The sequence below is a fragment of the Penicillium maclennaniae genome (genome assembly GCF_028827695.1).
Source record: "Penicillium maclennaniae strain IBT 15551 chromosome Unknown utg000007l:1.0-4884863.0:1.0-4888362.0, whole genome shotgun sequence".
Classification (NCBI taxonomy): Eukaryota; Fungi; Ascomycota; class Eurotiomycetes; order Eurotiales; family Aspergillaceae; genus Penicillium; species Penicillium maclennaniae.
In genome coordinates this window covers 2,663,213-2,682,000 of record NW_026623219.1, presented here as the reverse complement: position 1 = coordinate 2,682,000, position 18,788 = coordinate 2,663,213, and the positions used below count along the sequence as shown (strand labels likewise).

Below are 18,788 nucleotides of genomic sequence, written 5' to 3'. Positions count from 1 at the left end.
ACGGTTCTCCTCCTTCTTTTCCTCTAAGCTTCTCTTCAACCCAGGCCACCATGGATGTAAGTATACTAACAGAATACCACATTGTCATAATGAAACCCAGCTCACCCGTTTCTCAGTTCAACAACTCGGGTGGCTTTCGCTCCCGCCGCTCCTACCCCAACCTCCACCACATCTCCCTCGCTCCACTCACTCCGCGCTTTCCCATAGACGACCTGGAACCAGCAGACTACTTCTCTCCACGCGACGAAACAGAGAGTCTTCGAACGTCATACCTGTCCAGCGTCTCAGTGCCCAGCACTCCACCCATTCTCTCCCACTCACGCAGCAATTCCCGCACGCGCCACACTCGAAGCAAGAGCTCGACCCGCTCCGGCATACTTAGTGATTCAAACCTGCACAGCAAGAATGAAGCTCTCCCACTTCACCATCAAATAAAGAAACGCAACGGCACGTCCCACACACGCCCATTCAGCGAAAGCCAGACATCCAAGTCAGATGCAGAATGGATGCTCCGCGCAGGAATCGCACTCGCCTCGTCGACCCGCGAGGAAAAGGGCCAAAGCTGGCTTTCCAAGCGCGAGAGCTCAACAAGTCTCGTTTCAATGCCATACGAGACCGACTCGCCTCGTCACCATCACCGGACTAAATCCAGCTCATCTGCTAAGTCGAGGTCCGGTGCTTCTACACCTGCTTTGTCGCGCCGAAACTCTCGCTCCCGTGGCGGAAGTAGACGGGGTAGTCGGGCTGGACTGGCTATGACATCTCTGCCGCTTTCGTCGGCTCGAGTTTCCATTCCTGGGACGGGAACTGTTAGCCCCGAGGTGCGCGGACGAGGTGGAATGGAGCCTGATTTCGTGGATGAGGGGATTCGTGCCGAGATAGCTGCATTGCAGCGGGAAAGAGGGATCTCAGATGAAGAGTCAGAGTACTGGGACGGAGAAAGAGGTTCGGAGGATGAAGATGATTTCTCGGATGGAACACTGGATGACATCGACGAGGCTGATTTGCAGCGGCTTACGCGTGAGCGTGGGTTTGGCCTAGGAACTTGGATTGATCGCTTGGTTGAGTGGACGCTGTTTGGTGTTGACGAGTTACCTGCTCCTGTTGTCCCGACCACGACGAGGATTGGGGCTGCAGCGACAACCACTACGGTTACCTTTGAGGAGCCTTACTCGCGCGAAAATGACGAGCTACAGCATGATAATTTGTCGCTAGTTTCGGTAGGGGATGAGGCGGATAGTCTTTCGCAAACGGACGGGGAGTCGATTGCTGAAGTCGAGAAGCCTGGTGCACAGGGTGGATGGGAGGATGCATCATGGTTATTGCGAGTTGTTAAACGGGCATTAATATGAGTTGAAGAGCATTAATATGAGTTGAAGAGAGCCCTGGAGACTAGGAACCCCGTTCAGGCTTGGCCTGAATTTGTCGGTCATTTCCATCCTTTTGGACCTTTTATTAAATGACTAGGTTGGTGGTGGGAGAGGGGAGGGCTTTCTACGATTCAGCCTAAAATACGATCTGAGGCCTATATTCTTCTCTCGGTGCAAATGGATTCTAAAAGCTAGCTTCATAGTAGCAGGGAGCCGATTGATGATCTGTGGGGGGGGGGGGAGATGGATGCATATGAGTATCGAAGGGGTGCCCGACGAAGGTCTCTCTCCTGACTGAACTATATCATGACAGCATCGGATATACCAAGAACTGCACAGCTGCGCAAATAGATCAAGAGAAACAGAATCACAAGCGAAAGGATATACAAGACTCCCGGAAGCGCCGAAAAGGTTAGGAAAAACGAAGTTTGCCATCCGAGGTTGCGATGAGATAAAGCAAGTCAAAATAAGGAAAATGTGGAGCGAGAGACCAACCAGGATCAAGCCGCGGGGCAAAACTGGGTACAAGATAAGAGGAAGAAGCACATACGAATGAGAGGAAAAGAAGTATTCGGCTGGAGAGTGCAATGGGAATTGGGAAGTCAGGAAATTCAGGAAGTCAGGAAAGTCAAGGCAAGGCAAGGACACAGTTCAGCTTCCAAAAGAACCTGAGCAGTAGAAGAGAAGGAAGAAAGAAAAATGTCGGGTTATTCGCCTTTGCATACTATAAACGCCAATCTGAGACCAGGTAGTTTCTCTCAAGGTCATGCAGGAGGTATCATGATCGTGGCATACGTCAGTAAATTGTGCGGTCGGGGACGTGAACGAGACCGTCAGGCACGAGGCGAAGCCGGGAAAAATGTTGTGGATGTGACATGGGGTGCGCGTGTGGTTGTGATGCGAGGTTTTGCGTTGGATCGTCATGTCGCTTATTGGAAAAAGAGGTTGCTGATTTGCGTCACCCTTCACCAGGGTCCAACCTTGACCGGCGTTCCGAGGCCGTAGGTCCCGGACAGGAGCTGATCACGTATAGAGCCAAACTCATTGCCACCTGGGCCGTGAGAAGGTGAATCTGGGCCGTTAATCCATCCCAGGCTTGAGCCGATCTCGTTGACGGCACCCTGAAGCTTGCCGCCCGACGTTTGGTTGTGCTTAGCCAGCTTTTGGTCCCAGCCACCGTACTGCAGCTGAATGCCTCCGCCACGCTTGGCTGCCTCTCGAATCACCAGGACCCAAGCCTTGCCGATTTCGTCATAAGCCGAGTCCCGCTCGATATTGTTCTGTGGTGTGCTCCATCGTGGCAAGGCGTGAATGATATCAGTCGCCCCGTCGAGGTAGCTCAGTGAAACCGAAGGCTGAGACTCGTTGGGAGGGAGGAAGTTGGGTGTGAAGTCGCTCAGGGCTTCAAGAAGGTTCGTGAGTGGCTGCCGGACTCGATTGTACGCATAGTCGGACGCCGTGTTGCCACCCAGGGGGAATGACGACTGAAGTGCTGCCTGGTAATTTCTAAGCACCTGCAGCGTAGACGAGACACTGGGTCTTGGAGAGGTTTGGGCCACCTCGTCGGCGAGCTGAGGGTGGCGCTCGCACATGGTTCGCACCACTGTTCGTAAGGCATCGGTGTCCAAAGTTTCTAGGAGGCGGGGCAGGGAGAGAGGCCTGCCCGAGACGTTGGGTCGAGACCGCTTAATATTTCGGAAGGAAGGGAGTTGGCGAGGAGTGAAAGCAGGCGAGTTGGTAGGAGAGGCGGACATGCGTCCATCGTGATCATTGCCCTCGTCGTCGGCTTTCCGCTTTCGGCTGGTATAGGATGATGAAGGCGTGGACACTGGGGGGGTTTTCAGTCAGTAAAATTGTCCTCAAAGCTACTTCCAAGCTCTTAAAATCCACATGATTGACAAGGGGATACCGTACTTATGCGGGAAGGAGAAAATCGAGGGTTCTCGTAGAAGTGAGGAGGGAGAGGAGGCGTGGCCACCAAGCTGTTCATGATGACAGCCGGATGGCAATATGATTATGCTGAGCTGAATAGATGACGAGCACAACAGGAAAGGCTCGGGAAATGAAGGTGCCCAACACAGGGTGAGGTGGGGAGGAGAGGAGAGAAGAGAAGCGGTGGAGAAAAGAAAGGCGTTGCGGGCGGCAACACAGTCCGACTGCGCAGGTTTAAGGTGACTTCTCGAGGTTGCAGGCCACGTCTCCCTGCAATACGAGGCAGAGAATGTTTATAAATGAGCTATCGACTTCGCCAGATCATTCAGTTTGCTTACTACCTACAATTTTACCAATCGGGAGCATTACGTGTCAAGTGGTGGCTGCAGAATTAATGAAGTTGTAGGTAGATGTACCGAGCTAAGAAGTTTCATCTAGAACCCTTTCGAAATCTCTTTATCCATTCTTTTTATCCCTAGTATTTTTTTCATCTTCAGATATTAATACGTACTAATATTCCTCTTATAAGGGATTTGTGTCCAGACATCTTACTAGGATACTACACAAAGCGTTCTTTTCCTGCCGGTGATACCCGCTCAAGCCTCTGCGTTCAGGTGACATACATTGGACCTATCAGTAGGAAAGGAAGAGGAAGCTCGGCATGACCATGAGATTGTTATTGAATCTCTTTTTGACTCCGTGAAAACTAGCAGGGGATATCGTATCTACAGGTACAAAGATTGGGCTGCCACAATGTCGCGGCGCACCTTCGTGAGCGCCTCCTCGAACTTGCTCTCCAGGTCCTCACTGCCCATCACCTTGGCAGCCTGTGCCATCTGTCGAAGGCACTCTTCCAGCCGGCGGAACACACGGATCAAGCTACCCTCATAGACATCGGTCATTTTGCTGATCTTCAAGTTAGTGGTGCGCAACTCATAGAGAAAGAGGTGGATGCTTACCAGATATCAGCAAAGCCCTTGCCATTGGCCCACTCGTAGATAACTTCCATCAATTCCCAGTGGAAGCTCTGGACGTATTCATCTTCATTGACAGCCATCTTGGACTCCTGTGACACCTTGGCGATGATGCGGGCCTGTGCTTGGATCTCCTTAAGAGGCTTCGCAAGCTCGTCTTTGGACAAGGCCGGAGCTTCCTTGACTTTTTCCTCAAAGACAAAGCAGCTAATGACGGCCGCACACTGCTCAGGAGTAAGGTTGTTGAAGAAACCGTTGAACAGGAGCTCAGCAAGCATAAGTTCGTCACCAGTGCTAATCTCACAAGCAACACGAGCCTTAAGCTGCACCACCTCTGCCTCGTTGATGAATCCAAATCGGCGAAGCACACGTTTGCGGCACTTCAGCTCATCGAGCTGGATGATAGACATGGCATCGGTTATCTTCTTCTTTATCTCTTTGATCTTGGTTCCAAGGTTGACCTTTTCGGCGTATTGCTCATACAGCTCCGGCAAGCGTGGCGAGCTGTGCAAGGGGTTGCTAAGCAAACGGGACTCCAGAACCTCGATTTTCTGTGGCACATATTAGCTCACTTCCTGTAGAACACAGGCTTACTACTTACCCGTAGCAGCTTCTTGAAGGATTCGTCCTTGATGCCCATGTTTTCAATGGGGTCTAGAAGGGCATAGCCATCGGGGAATCGCTTGGCTACTTCATCCAAAGCTCTCTTCACGCCATTGCGCGAGTCAACTGAAGTTAAATCTTTGGGAAGGAAGATGCGCAAATGCGCGATAGCATGTATACAGCCAATTGCAACGGGAACCACTTCCATACGGAACTTCTCACCCTCCTTGGCCGGTCGCACACCCGGGGGAAGATCTTGGAACGTCTTTGTTCCCACGGAGGGCCCATCGGCAATCTTTAGCAGGACATCCACAATGTATTCCTTGCTTGGTGGAATCTCTTCAGTGGAATTCTTGGGGGGCTGTCTCTTGGTGTACTTCACAACGGCGCCCCAGCCAAAGTCTTGGTCTTTATCCTTGACCTGGACCAGACGGCCAGCCTGGAAGAAGGGAAGTGCGTAGTTGGGGTGACTAATGACGGCCTGAACGTCCTCAGCGAATCCATCCAACTGCTTGCGCAGATCGTAATATTCACGGATGGTCCCTTCATCTTCGATGGCCATATTGGCCTTTTGCTCTTCAAGTTCATGGAGCTCCTTCTCTAAGCCGGAAACGTTGCCGGTGTTCTGGAACTGCTTGAAACATCTTTCCAGCATAAACTCAGGTGAGATTCCTTCCACACGCATCAAATTGAGAATCATGTTGTAACCCAAGTGGAAAGCAGAGTTAAGGTGATCTTGTTCACCACGCACGATCGTCTTAGCAACCACAGGGTCCATCTCCTCACCGACCATCATGATGACAATACCACGCTCATCGAGACCACGACGTCCAGCACGACCAGACATCTGAATGAATTCGGACGGGGTGACCCAACGTTGGCTAGTTCCGTCGAATTTCCTGACACTAGTGAAAACGACAGTCTTGGCAGGCATGTTGAGACCGATAGAGAAAGTCTCAGTGGCGAACAGGACCTTGATGAGACCCTCCTGGAAGAGAATCTCGATAGTTTCCTTGAGAATAGGTAGCAACCCTGAATGGTGAACACCAACACCTCTCCGAAGAAGAGGCAAAATGTGCTGGATCTGAGGTAGTGCCCGATCTTCCGGCGAGAGCATTGCAATGGCGCTGTCGAATACCTTGGACACCATCTCTTTCTCAGAATCATCGTTGAATGCAAGCCTCGATAATTGAAGGGCGCCGTTTTCACACTCTCGTTTGCTGAAGCTGAAAACAATGACCGGGTTGTACTTTTTAAGCATAATCATCCGCACGATCTTGAAAATGTCGGATGGACCCTGGTTGCCACCCTTAGCGATCTTCTTGTCCTTGCCTCGGCCCTTCTGCTTTGCATTGGGGTTAGCAACATCCTCGCCCTTCTTGTCCGCAATAGAACCCATTGCTTTCTGGAAATTCTCTTCACGGAACACTCCCTTCTCATCCACGACAAGATGGATACCCTCGGCACCAGTGGGGAAGAAGTAATGCTGGAGGGGGTGGGACGGTAGTCGGTGTACACAACGTGAACGGGCTGATTATGCATCTTGGTGACCCATTCGGCGAATTGCATAGCGTTGGGGATGGTGGCAGACAAGAAAACGTAGCGGACCTTATCCGGGAGAAGAATGATGGTCTCTTCCCAAACAACACCACGGTTCTGGTCACGCATGTAGTGAATCTCATCGAAAATGACCCATTGAACTTCACGCATAATCTCGGAACCGCGATACAACATGGATCGCAGAATCTCTGTAGTCATGACCAGACAGGTAGCGGTTGGGTTGATAGTCACATCGCCAGTCATCAAACCGACATCACCAAACTCTGCCGCAAATTCTCGGTATTTCTGGTTGCTCAGTGCTTTGATTGGACTGGTGTATATCACACGCTGATTGTTCTTCAAACTTTGCGCAATTGCATATTCGGCAACCACTGTTTTTCCGGCACTAGTATGCGCTGATACCAGGACGCTCTCCTCACGCTGTATCGAGTAAACCGCGACTTGCTGGAAAGGATCGAGAGTGAAAGAATAAACCTTCGCGGGGTCTGCTGGCGGCTGATGTTGCGAAATCGGGATGTACGGGTAGTTCGGGGGAATTGCGACTTGGTGACGGACTTGGTGGGATACCACCATGTGTGTTGAATCTTCTGTGCCTCCCAAGCCGGCAGTGGTTGCGATTTCGCGTTCTTGCTCGGTCTCGAATGTATCGGCAACAACGGCGTCGGGAATTTGATCAAGACGAGGGCGCTTCGTTTCCGGCGGCGCAGTCACGGAAGGACTCTCTTGAGTATCTTCCATTTCAACATCAGGCGCCTCAGCCGGAGTCTCCTCAACCACTGGTTGTTCATCAGGGATCTTGACATCGCCGTTGGCTTGACGCTTCTTGCTCTTGTCCTTCTTGGCACGCTTCGGCGCGCTACCCGAGGGCTTGGGCGCCTGAGGCGTATCCTCAAAGACGTCAAAGAGCTCGTCCATCTCCAGTGGTCAAAATTGACAGGGAACCACAGAAGTTGAGTTGACGATAGAGAACTGGCACTTTTTTTCGATGAAAAATGAAGGAGCCAGATACGGAAGGCGGTGGGAGATAAACAGCGGATGACGCTAACCTATATCTGGCAGGTCACGGGATGCTGAGTCCCGTGACATGGATCGTCCCATTCCGCACCTTGCGATGTTCACACTGACTCCGTCCATTTCCGATCGTCCGCTCTCCTCTCACATTACCTCCACGGTAGGTGCTCTGAATCGCAATTGAGACAACTGCAGTCGCGGCAATCTCATTGACTCTACGAAGATGTACGCCTCCGCCGCCGCTCGCGCCCGTCTGGCCACTGTTGCCCGTCGTGGTTTCTCCACCAGCCGCGCCCAGCTGGGCAGCCCCTACCACTACGCTGAGGGTCCTCGCACCAACATCCCCTTCAACCCTCTGACCAAGCACTTCTTCTGGCGCTACTGGGCCTTCATGGGTTTGTCAACCGCCGTTGTCCGAGTATAGACTCTCAGGACTGACACAAGATTCATCTAGTCACTGGCTTCGGTGCTCCTTTCGCAATTGCTGGTAAGCTCCTAACCTTCTGGGTCTTGGGCTTACGTGAATCTAACGACCCTTCTTTCCAGTCTGGCAAACCTATAAGACCAAGTAAACGGTCTCACACGCCTTCGTCACCCAAGGGCAGCATGAACTATTTCGCGACGGAAATCTTTAAACCAGACGTCGAAGCTGTTGGATATTATGTACAAAGTTAGAGAATAACATTGGCTTTTCATTTACTGCACGAACCAGTCAATTGCCGTTGCGTAGAGTTTGTAAATCGTAGATTCAAGGGACGTTGAAATATGGATGAAGTCATTGGCTGAGCGGATGTGGAAAATCAAAAATCTTTGGTTTGGCGTTGATAGACAGCTCGCTGTGAGCAACAATCCACCAGCTCCACGCTTATCACGTTTCATCCCTCAGAGATCTGATCTCTCTGATCGTGAGCTCTTTCAGTTCTTCGCTCCAAGATCTCTCCGGTCCTGCCATCCCATGGCGGGGTAGAAACAAGGGACTTGGTAGAAAAAAAAGTGATACCCACCACCGAATATGCGCAACCTCAAGAGCGTGCGTCTTCAGGAGACGCAAGTTGAAGGCCAACTTCCTTTGACTGCTACAGCTTGGGACACTTCTTCTGACTCGATTATTTGCGCCTTTGGCCCGTCAGAGCAGAATGCAGTCATTGAGCTGCGCAGGAAGCGCCCTGAGGTGACTTCCGCGGAGCCATTGAGCACGGATGTATTTGAGTGCCTCGCATCCTGGGATGCGCCAAGCCCCTTGCCAGACCTAATGTGTGACCGTGTACTTTCTTTGCATTACTTTGCCGATAACCTTTCAGCCTGTCTGGTGCTGGAGGGCGGTGATATCATCATTGTGCGCGAAGAACCCCTCCCCGGCGAGGACAAAATTGAAATCTTGGGCTCTGTGGATGTTGGAATCACCGCTGCTTCATGGTCCCCGGATGAGGAGCTTCTGGCTATCATGACGAGAGCTCGGACGCTTCTGTACATGACTCGGGAGTTCGAGAATGTGGCCGAGATCACCTTCACCGAGGCAGACTTGAAAGCTTCCCAGCATGTGTCTGTTGGCTGGGGTAAGAAAGAGACCCAATTCCAGGGCAAAAGAGCTAAAGCGATGCGTGACCCCACCGTGCCAGAGCATGTGGATGAAGGAAAACTGAGCAGCAACGACGATTTTAGTACCACTATCACCTGGCGCGGCGACGGCGCTTATGTTGCCGTGAACAGCGTCGAGGAAGGAGCTCGTCGCACCATTCGAGTTTACTCACGAGAGGGCACTATTGACAGCGTTAGCGAACCTGTGGATGGACTCGAGAGTGCTCTTAGCTGGCGTCCAAATGGGAGCCTCATCGCTGGAATTCAGCGGTTGGATGACCGGATCGATGTTGTGTTCTTTGAAAGAAATGGTCTTCGTCATGGCCAATTCACCCTCCGTCTGACAGAAGAGGAACGGCAATCATGGGCATCGCAGATCCAGCTGTCATGGAACGTCGATTCAACCGTGCTCGCTATTCGGTTCAAGGACCGTATTCAGCTCTGGACTATGGGTAATTACCACTATTATCTCAAACAGGAGGTCCCCATAGTGGCCGGATCTGATGCTAAGCACCCATTTTCCTTTGACTGGCACCAAGAGAAATCTCTCCGCATGGCTATTGGATCTAGAAGCTCCATTCTGGATATTGATTACGTTTTTGACATCCATCATGGCTCCACTGTGATTCCGGAAGATGTTGGAGCCGCTGCAGTAATTGATGGGAAGATCTTGAAGCTCACGCCCCTTCGAATGGCCGGTGTCCCGCCTCCAATGGCTCACAATGACTTGCCTCTCGACTCCAACATCATCGATGTTGCCTTCAGCAAGTCGGGCGCTCGTATTGCTGTTCTCACGGAGAAGAGCTTCTCCGTTTTCCTGTGGTCCCTAAAGAGCCGTCCGGTCCCTATGCCAATTCTTGAATCCAGCTATCCTCTGTCTGATGCCCCGGCTATGCGGCCCAGGCAAATTGCGTTTGTTGGCGAAACGGAAGTGTACGTGCTCAAGGATAGTGGTCCCAATACTGACCACATTGAGCGGACCACTCTGGAGACCAGAGAATCTCGAGTCGTTTATCAGTCAGTAGAGCCAGAGCAAATCTCCTTTATCTTTGCCGGTATCGGACACCAATCTTTGTGGTTTGCACATGCCTCTCAGCATGGACGTCCTGTCAGTTACTCGAGCATCGGTATTATTGAGGGAGAACAAGTCAACATTGCTCCTTGGCTGGAAGGCCCTATAGTTGACACAAATTGGGCTCGTGCTGTATCAATCAGCGAGGAAGAGCGCGTATTGATCTCTATGACGAGGACCGGTACCTTGTACGCCAACAATCGAGTACTGGCGAAGAACTGCACGTCCTTCCTGGTGACTTCGGCCCACCCTGATCTACACTACATCGCAACACTTGTTGAAATTCATTCATCTGAACCACGTGAACGACATGGAGGTTCCAGAAGATACCCCAGAAACCGATGAGCGCTGCAGAAGCATCGAGCGTGGGTCGAAGCTGGTCTCGGTCATTCCTTCTATCTTTGCTGTTGTTCTGCAGGCACCCCGAGGAAACATCGAAACCATCTACCCTCGTGCCCTGATCTTGGCTGGAATTCGCACTTTCATCGACCAGAAGAACTATCGGGCCGCATTCCTGGCATGTCGTAGCCAGATGGTGGATATGAATATTCTCCACGACTACGCCCCCAAGCAATTTATGGAGAGCGTTCAGCTCTTCGTTGATCAGGTCAAGAAGATTGAGTTTATCGACGATTTCCTCTCACGCTTGAAGGAGGAAGATGTTTCACAGACTTTGTATAAGGACACCTTAAGGATATCCAAGACTGAATCCGCGGTTGCTGCTCAACCCGATAGCCAATCGTCAACAGGTCTGATGAAGCAATCCAGCAGAGTCAACAAAGTCAACTCCATTTGTGATGCATTCCTTGAAGTGCTTGAGGATCGTGTGGACACTAATCTGCAGAACCTGGTGACTGCACATGTGTGCAAATCCCCGCCTGACCTGGAAGCCGGTCTACGCCTGGTTGCTCACCTCCGAGGTATGTTTTTGGTTTTCTCATGATCCAATCTGGTATGGACGCTAACGTGCAGGATATAGTGCAAAATCCCGAGCAGGCAGATGATGCTGTTGAGCACATGTGCTTTTTGACAGATGCTCGCCAGCTCTACTCCCATGCCTTGGGATTGTATGACCTCGAGCTGACTCTCTTGGTTGCTCAACAAGCGCAGATGGTAAGTAGTAGCTTCCAAAAGTACGTGCCTTTTTCTCACTTTTTTACAGGATCCTAGAGAGTACCTTCCATTCCTTCGAAAGCTGCAGACGCTTCCTGAGATTCGGCGCCAGTTTGAAATTGACAATCATCTTTCTCGATTCGCCAAGGCTCTGCAACACTTGTTTGCCATCAATGCTCACGAAGAGATCCGCGCTTACGTTGTTCGCCATGTCCTGTACAAAGAGGCTCTTGAACTCTACAAGTACAACCCAGAGGAACAGAGAGAGATCACTCAACTGTATGCCGAGTACCTTCAAGGGGACTCGAAACACAAGGATGCCGCAATCGGTGGGTCAAGAATTCATTCCCATAAAAGAAACATTCTAGCTAACATAGTACCCAGCTTATGAATCACTCGGACGTTACGATCAGGCTTACCAATGCTACCATGTAGCTCACATGTGGCGCGAATCGCTCTACTGCGCGATGATGGCCGATCTGTCACCAGAGGCTCTCACTAATCACATCAACGATGTAGCCACGAACCTGGAAGATGAAGCACGCGACTACGTTGGAGCAGCAACTATTTACGCCGAGCACCTCAATGACGTTGTCACCGCTGCCCGGCTCCTGTGCCGCGGCTCTAAGTTCGCCGACGCCGCCCGCCTTTTGACGCTGAATGGCAAGAAGGACCTTGTTAAGGAAATAGTAGACACCGGGCTGGCCGAGGCCATGGGCTCCATGACCGATCTGCTCGCCGACTGCAAGAACCAGCTCAATGCCCAGGTTCCCCGAGTCAGCGAACTCCGCGTGCTTCGCGCTGCCGACCCTCTTGCTTTCTACGGAGGTGACCCAACCGGCGGCGAGGGTGGTGTCGATATCCCTGACAATGTCTCACTTGCTCCCACTGAAGCTACTACCCTAGCCGGTCGTACAATGTTCACCCGGTATACGGGCAAAACAGGAGCATCTCGGCAGACGTCTCGCACCCGACGACGTGAAGAGCGCAAGCGTGCCAAGGGAAGAAAGGGTACTGTGTACGAAGAAGAATACCTGGTCAACAGTATCCGACGACTCATTGAGCGTGTCAACTCGGCTGTGGGGGAGGCCTCGGCTCTTGTGGATGCACTGCTCCGTCGTGGTATGCGGGAGCGTGCAGCAGCCGTTGAGAAGGCGTTGGAGGATGTCTTGAAAATGTGTGCTGATTGCCGAGACGACGTGTTTGAGGTACCGCAGGTGGAGAACAAGAATCATGAGGATGAGGATGGAAACCCGATCGAGCCTCCGCCCCCGCTCTCCGGTGGTGCGCGCGTTCTTGCGGAGAGTCTCAGGCATTGTGACGGGCGGCACTCCCAAAGCAGTACCTGTCGTCAAGGAGATGAGCAAATCGTCTCTGCTTGTTTAAGCTGATAAAAAGAATTCAAATATTCAAGATGTTGCATGTTGTGATCCTATCTTTCCGGGCTAATGCATAGTAAGTAGTCTTTTGTCAGGACCAGGGACCCTTGAAACTCCTCGTGGCTGTCTGGGGAAAGCGATGCAGACCGCGATCAAAGTTAACCAACATTAAAAGACCCTTCCAAATTAAGTAAGAGGCTCCCAAGATCATCAGTCGTGACTTGCTCAAGTCCCAAGGTCTTCAAGATCCCACATTCCGTCCGACTAAGCAATCGTAACATCGCGAGCCCAAACGAAGTAAGCCAAGCAATTTCCAACCCAGCCAAAGCCGTTGGAAAGCCGGAATCCCCAATGTTGTCCTAGGTTCCCAAAGGGCTCGCCCGTCGGAGTCCGCCTTGCATAGGCCCGTGACCCTAAAGCAGGTCCTTCCCCTGAAGATAACAACCGCGCCGGAATACGCGAGGTACACCATTCGGGATCAACTAGATCATCCAGTCGGAGCGGGGTGATAAGACAATTAGCAGACCTGGGTCAACGGAATCCACATCGTCAACCCGCTAGTCCGCCGCGCGCGCGACCTCAGTGGCGTAATTTAGTACAATGCCCCGCTGGAGGATGCTTAGCTCTCACGCCACGCGTGATGCTCGGTTGTTGATGTCTCATCTCCCATGCAGTGAGTACGCCCAATCACCATGCATCATGGAAATTAATTGTCCTGCCCGCCTTTCTAAGGTGGGGACTTTTATCGGTGGTCTGGAGATTGTGTTGATGTCGGTCCTGTGGGGTGGCATTTTGTATTTGAAGGGCCCCTAGGCCCCCTGTCGGTGATGGTAGTAGACAATCCAAAGCGACCCAGAGATGTTGGTGCGTCAGGTTTGTGTTGCGCTGGCCATTGTGGCAGTGACGGGGGCCATCCCGGCTCCTATTAAACATGTCTTGCATGAGAAGCGAGACAAGCATGCTTATGACTGGATCAAGGGTGCTCGTGTTGAGAGTGATGCGGTGCTGCCTGTCCGTATTGGATTGACACAGAACAACTTGGAGAAGGGTGATGAGTTGCTGATGGAGGTGTATGTAATCCAACACTGTCAATCGCAGGGTAAGGTCTCCTACTAACCTTCGCTTCAGGTCGAGCCCGTCCTCTGCCCGGTATGGACAGTACTGGTCTGCTGAAGAGGTGCACAATCTGTTTGCCCCTTCTGCTGAAGCCGTGGATGAGGTGCGCCAGTGGCTTCATGCTGCTGGAATTGACAAGGCTCGCATTGTTCACACCGACAACAAGGGCTGGCTGGCATTTGATGCCTACGCACACGAGGCCGAGAAGTTGTTCAAGACCGAGTTTTATGAGCACGAGCATGTGAGCACGGGCAGCATGAAGATTGGGTGTGATAGGTAAGACTTTGTGACATTGAAAGAGGCAAAGGCACAAGTCTGACCATGCTATAGCTATCATGTCCCGGAGCACATTCAGGGTCACGTCGACTATATCACACCAGGTGTCAAACTGAGCCCCGTTGTTAAGAAGCGTAGCCACACCAAGCGAGCTTCCAACCTGGCTCACTCTAAGCCAAATGCGAAGGCTGTGTCGACTTCTGACAGCCACTACCAGGTCCCTGCCAAGGCATTGTCACTTTCCAAGGACCTGCAGCTCTGTGGCTATAACATGACCCCTACCTGCATCAAGGCCTTGTATGATATCCCCGATGCTACTAAGGCCAGAAAGGGCAACTCGCTTGGTCTCTACGAGCAGGGAGATTACTTCGCCAAGTCGGACATTGACCTATTTTACAAGGAGTACGCTCCTTGGGTTCCCAGGGCATACCCCATTCCGGCAATGATTGATGGAGCGAACTTTTCTGTACCTGCTGATAGCTCGTTGAATACGGGTGAATCTGACATTGATATTGATATGGCGTAAGTGTGGTGATCCCAAGAGTTTCCAATTCTTGATTCCTCTGCTAACGGATTTAGTTTTGCTTTGATTCACCCTCAGACCGTTACCCTGTACCAGGTTGATGATCAACTTTACGAGCCAGCGGAAGTTGCCACCACTAACCTTTTCAACACCTTCCTTGATGCTCTTGACGGCTCCTACTGCACGTATGAAGCCTACGGGGAGAAGGGTGATGATCCCAGTATTGATCCAGTCTACCCGGATACTCGTCCTGGTGGCTACAAGGGAAAGCTCATGTGCGGCGTGTACAAGCCTACCAATGTTATCAGCGCTTCCTACGGCCAAGCCGAAGCTGATCTCCCCATCGCCTACACCAAGCGCCAATGCAATGAATTCATGAAGCTCGGTCTGCAGGGCCACTCCATCCTATTCGCCTCTGGTGATTATGGCGTTGCCTCGTTCGCCGGCGATGGCCAGGCGAACGGCTGCCTGGGCCCCGACTCCAAGATCTTCAACCCCCAGTATCCGTCCAACTGCCCGTACGTGACCTCCGTCGGAGGCACCATGATCTACGCAGACCAAACAGTCAGAGATCCCGAGAGTGTCATGCACGTTAACCTTGGTGGCACCGCCACCAACTTCAGCACTGCTGGTGGCTTCTCTAACTACTTCCCCCAGCCCTCCTACCAGAAGGAGGCCGTCAAGAAGTACTTTGAAAAGGCTGATCTATCCTACCCCTACTACTCCGAGTTCAGTGTGGATGTCAACACCACAAAGGGGCTTTACAATCGCATTGGCCGTGCGTATCCCGATGTTGCGGCTAATGGTGCCCAGTTCCGTGCTTATCTTAATGGTGATGACTATCACTGGTATGGATCTAGTCTGGCCTCGCCGTTGTTTGCCTCGGTTCTGAACTTGGTATGTGCAATATTTCCATTGTGAGAAATGTTTGGTCTAACGAAATCCTGTAGATCAACGAGGAGCGTCTTGCCGTAGGCAAGTCACCTGTTGGCTTTGTCAACCCTGTTCTCTACGCTAACCCAGAGGTCCTCAACGATATCACCAACGGCACCAACGCCGGATGTGGTACTAATGGATTCGCTGCAATTGAGGGGTAAGAAATTATAACTTGGAAGGAAACTCTTGGCACACAAGAAATGTTAACAATGATTCTAGATGGGACCCCGCCACCGGTCTGGGCACTCCTAACTACCCCAAGTTGAAGAAGCTGTTTATGAAGCTGCCTTGAACAATTATTCCATTTGTTGAAAACTGGACAAGGCTTTGTTCAAATGCCAGACCCAGTTGGCTGTGAAGCATCGTTATGTTCTAAGTATATGTGTTTTGCGACTCCCAGGAGCAAAGAAAACGCAATTGACTAAAACGGAGCTTCCTCGCCTTTCGAACGGAGGCTTCGATGCAGATAAATCAAGATCGCTTTCAGTTAAAATTTGCCTAGTGTCAAGTAGCAGTGAAGTACGTAGGAATGAATCATGTTAAGGGTAGTGATTCTCTAAAAATACAATGTGTGTCTCATAGCATGATGTATGTAAAGGTCTAAAATTTATATATTTGGTCCCTTTTGAACCCCAAACGGCCAAGAACGCCTTCAGTCCGACGCGATCCAACCAAAGAAGCTTCCATCGCAGGAGGACCACACACGAAGACATGGGAGTTCTCGTTCGACCCCTTCATGACATTCCGCAGCAGCTCCTCATTGACATATCCCCTGGGCAAAGAGGAATCCGTCTCCGTCGGGTGACTAACAGTGTAGGTATAGTCAAAGCGGTCGGGGAAGCGCTGCTTATATTGTTCCAATTCTTCCCTCAAGAGCAAATCCTTTTCTGTGTTGACACCGAACACGAGATTGATTTTCGTTTTATCGTTCGGGTTGTTGAGGATGCCCTGAATGAGCTGGTAGATTGGTGTGATACCAGCTCCGCCTGCGATGAGGTGGACTTGAGAGAACTTGTTGGGCGTCCATGCGAAGCCTTTCAAGGCTGTGAGGAACGTAAGGGTGTCACCCGGGACCAGCGAGTGCAAATGGGTGCTGACTTTGCCATTTGGGTAGTGTTTCACCATCAATTCGAGAGAGCCGTGTTGATCTGTTTCAATTCGTTAGTGGAATTGTTCGAGTATGCGAGTAGACCCTAATCTTACTTAGGTCGCTGATGGGAGTATACGGGCGGGGCACAGGGAACCAGCTTCCCTTGGGCCAAGAGATTGTGAGAAGCGCCGCTAAAATTTCATCAGTATATATCTTCTTTCACGCCATCAATGGAACATACACGTCAAGGTTAAACCGCTTGTGGCATTTTCATCGGGATATTTAAACACCAGGCGCTTGGTGTTGTGATTCACCTGTTTAACATCTTGTAGGCGCAATGTGGTGAACCCAAAGCCGCCAAAGACCTTCGGGGTCGTTGTAGACTCGGCATGTCCTGTAGGTAGGAGAGAGGACCGAGTGCTGTAGTAAGCTCCTACACTAGCAACCGCTACAGCACATGCTATAAACGGCTTAGACTGGAACAATTGCCCCGGAAGTCGTGAAGAAGCCATTTTGCTTTCGATCTGTGATTGTTGAAGAAGTTCTTTTGAAAAGACTAGGGGTACTCTTTGCAGCTATAAGAAGACTTTATATCTGAATGGGGGCCAGCTTATTTCCAAATGCGGTGTCTGCACAAAGCCCGGCCAAAAGCCAAAAGCCAAAAGCCGATAAAGCCCGACCTAAGCTTCCGGGCGCATAGTAGGCCTATAGTGGGCCCACTTCCCGGCATCAAAGAGTGTCCAAACTGCGAGTCGGCATGTATAGCGCCCGACACTCCGTTGCCTCATGCTTAATAGACTGTCCCTTCCCTGCAAGATCCCCATTGCTCAAGCCTATCATTGTTTCAACATACCGTTGAGTATTCTCCTTCCCAATTTCATACACGATGGCCTCATACCCACTCGGATTTCGACTGGCGCAAGCTATTGGTTTGACCGGCGCAGCATGGCTAGCAGGTAAGCCCACTTCGTTGCTTCTTCTTTTCTTTTCTTTTCTGTCGGCTACGAAGATATTCACTGCAGACCACACCTCAATCCAAAAAATAGCGGAAGAGTCAAGACACATGCTAATCAATCGGTCTGTTTACACCTGGACAGGAAACATTAGTGGGCTAAGCAGTATATCCACCCCAGCCCTCGTCAAATCCTATTGTGAGGGCAATATCCCTTCAAGTACGATCGCCAAGCAATGGCGTGGGCTGTATGAGCTCGGAAAGACCCAAAACCCCCCCGATCGCGGCTGCAGTTACCCTCTCTTTCGGCTATCTCGCTTGGTGCGTCCGACCGGGAAGCCCACTGTTTCGGCAGACGCCCATAAGCCGCACGGCGCTCTTTTCCACTGCGGCGATATTAACCGTGGGAATCATCCCATTTACTGTCATTTTCATGTCGAGCACAAATGATGCGTTGATCCGGAAGGCTTCGGTCACTTCTGAGGCTTTTGAAGAAGACACTATCGAGTCAGTGATGACGTGGACTACTCTGAATCAGCTTCGAGGCTTCCTGCCTTTGGCTGGCGCTTGCTGTGGATTGGTGGCCTCTTTCATCTAAGGCCATTAAATGATCGACGATGCTAATTTGGAAATGTGCGTCTTTTCGATTTTGGTTTTGTAAAGATTAAGATGCACGTGTGTCTTCACCAAGCTATATGAAGCCTTCCCTTGTTCGTTCACTATGACTTTGTTCTATTTATTGTAATTACTGTTTTTGGCCACCCAATGCAGGGCCTTCTGTTTGATTTTGGCAGATTTCTGGAGTCTCTCCTGTAGCCTCTTGACCCAGCGTATGCAGATGTGCTTGACTTAATTTGTCATTTAGTCACTGCGCATGTGCATGGTAAATGCCAACTTAAGTAGGCAGTTGCGATATTCCACTTTCAAAATGATATAGTTTGAGCCTCCGAGGAACTCGGCACAGCTCTTGATCTCTCATTTTTCATTCCACAGGAAACTCGACTGAATTCTGAAAGAACACCATGAGACGTTCTTATGTATGAATGGAGATGTTCAATTTCACAAAAGAGGAGTAGTTCTGACGGGCATTACCTCATGTACTTCTCTTTCGTGTCTCCGTGAATTGATACAGCAGACATTGACTTGTAAATATTGCTGGGAGCTTGAGAAATTTGAGTCTCAGAATACTGACTCATCCTTATGAGGCTTTAGGAGAATCATTTCTTGATCATTCGAAACGCCGAGGGATATATATCAGTTTTTGCCTCTCTGAGAATTTCCCGTTCTTATGACAGGAGAACAT

The 18,788-nt window shown here is 50.9% G+C and overlaps 7 protein-coding genes across 7 annotated transcripts; 4 read left to right on the top strand and 3 right to left on the bottom strand.

The window, feature by feature from the left end:
• Positions 1 to 89: 89 nt before the first annotated feature.
• N7477_008218 (DUF3984 domain-containing protein) lies at positions 90 to 1,352 on the top strand (the record flags this gene model as incomplete). The annotated part of the gene is made up of 1 exon (XM_056969881.1): positions 90 to 1,352. The coding sequence occupies one exon, from the start codon at positions 90 to 92 to the stop codon at positions 1,350 to 1,352; it is 1,263 nt and encodes a 420-aa protein (XP_056819913.1).
• A 983-nt stretch (positions 1,353 to 2,335) lies between these two features.
• N7477_008217 (cut8/STS1 family protein) lies at positions 2,336 to 3,360 on the bottom strand (the record flags this gene model as incomplete). Its single annotated transcript, XM_056969880.1, has 2 exons — positions 2,336 to 3,198; positions 3,285 to 3,360. The coding sequence occupies 2 exons, from the start codon at positions 3,358 to 3,360 to the stop codon at positions 2,336 to 2,338; spliced, it is 939 nt and encodes a 312-aa protein (XP_056819912.1).
• Positions 3,361 to 4,027: 667 nt separating this feature from the next.
• N7477_008216 (ATP-dependent RNA helicase MTR4) lies at positions 4,028 to 7,354 on the bottom strand (the record flags this gene model as incomplete). Its single annotated transcript, XM_056969879.1, has 4 exons — positions 4,028 to 4,208; positions 4,262 to 4,827; positions 4,878 to 6,365; positions 6,431 to 7,354. The coding sequence occupies 4 exons, from the start codon at positions 7,352 to 7,354 to the stop codon at positions 4,028 to 4,030; spliced, it is 3,159 nt and encodes a 1,052-aa protein (XP_056819911.1).
• Positions 7,355 to 7,673: 319 nt separating this feature from the next.
• On the top strand, positions 7,674 to 8,022 carry N7477_008215 (cytochrome c oxidase VIIc family protein; the record flags this gene model as incomplete). The annotated part of the gene is made up of 2 exons (XM_056969878.1): positions 7,674 to 7,845; positions 7,997 to 8,022. The coding sequence occupies 2 exons, from the start codon at positions 7,674 to 7,676 to the stop codon at positions 8,020 to 8,022; spliced, it is 198 nt and encodes a 65-aa protein (XP_056819910.1).
• Positions 8,023 to 8,462: 440 nt separating this feature from the next.
• N7477_008214 (Elongator subunit IKI3) lies at positions 8,463 to 12,599 on the top strand (the record flags this gene model as incomplete). The annotated part of the gene is made up of 6 exons (XM_056969877.1): positions 8,463 to 10,334; positions 10,417 to 11,020; positions 11,080 to 11,213; positions 11,263 to 11,542; positions 11,598 to 12,497; positions 12,526 to 12,599. 6 exons carry the CDS (start codon positions 8,463 to 8,465, stop codon positions 12,597 to 12,599), a joined length of 3,864 nt encoding a protein of 1,287 aa, XP_056819909.1.
• Positions 12,600 to 13,450: 851 nt separating this feature from the next.
• Positions 13,451 to 15,735, top strand: N7477_008213 (S53 family peptidase; the record flags this gene model as incomplete). The annotated part of the gene is made up of 6 exons (XM_056969876.1): positions 13,451 to 13,662; positions 13,721 to 13,984; positions 14,039 to 14,506; positions 14,564 to 15,404; positions 15,458 to 15,600; positions 15,663 to 15,735. The coding sequence occupies 6 exons, from the start codon at positions 13,451 to 13,453 to the stop codon at positions 15,733 to 15,735; spliced, it is 2,001 nt and encodes a 666-aa protein (XP_056819908.1).
• A 308-nt stretch (positions 15,736 to 16,043) lies between these two features.
• N7477_008212 (cytochrome b5 reductase family protein) lies at positions 16,044 to 17,045 on the bottom strand (the record flags this gene model as incomplete). The annotated part of the gene is made up of 3 exons (XM_056969875.1): positions 16,044 to 16,591; positions 16,647 to 16,724; positions 16,775 to 17,045. 3 exons carry the CDS (start codon positions 17,043 to 17,045, stop codon positions 16,044 to 16,046), a joined length of 897 nt encoding a protein of 298 aa, XP_056819907.1.
• Positions 17,046 to 18,788: the final 1,743 nt, after the last annotated feature.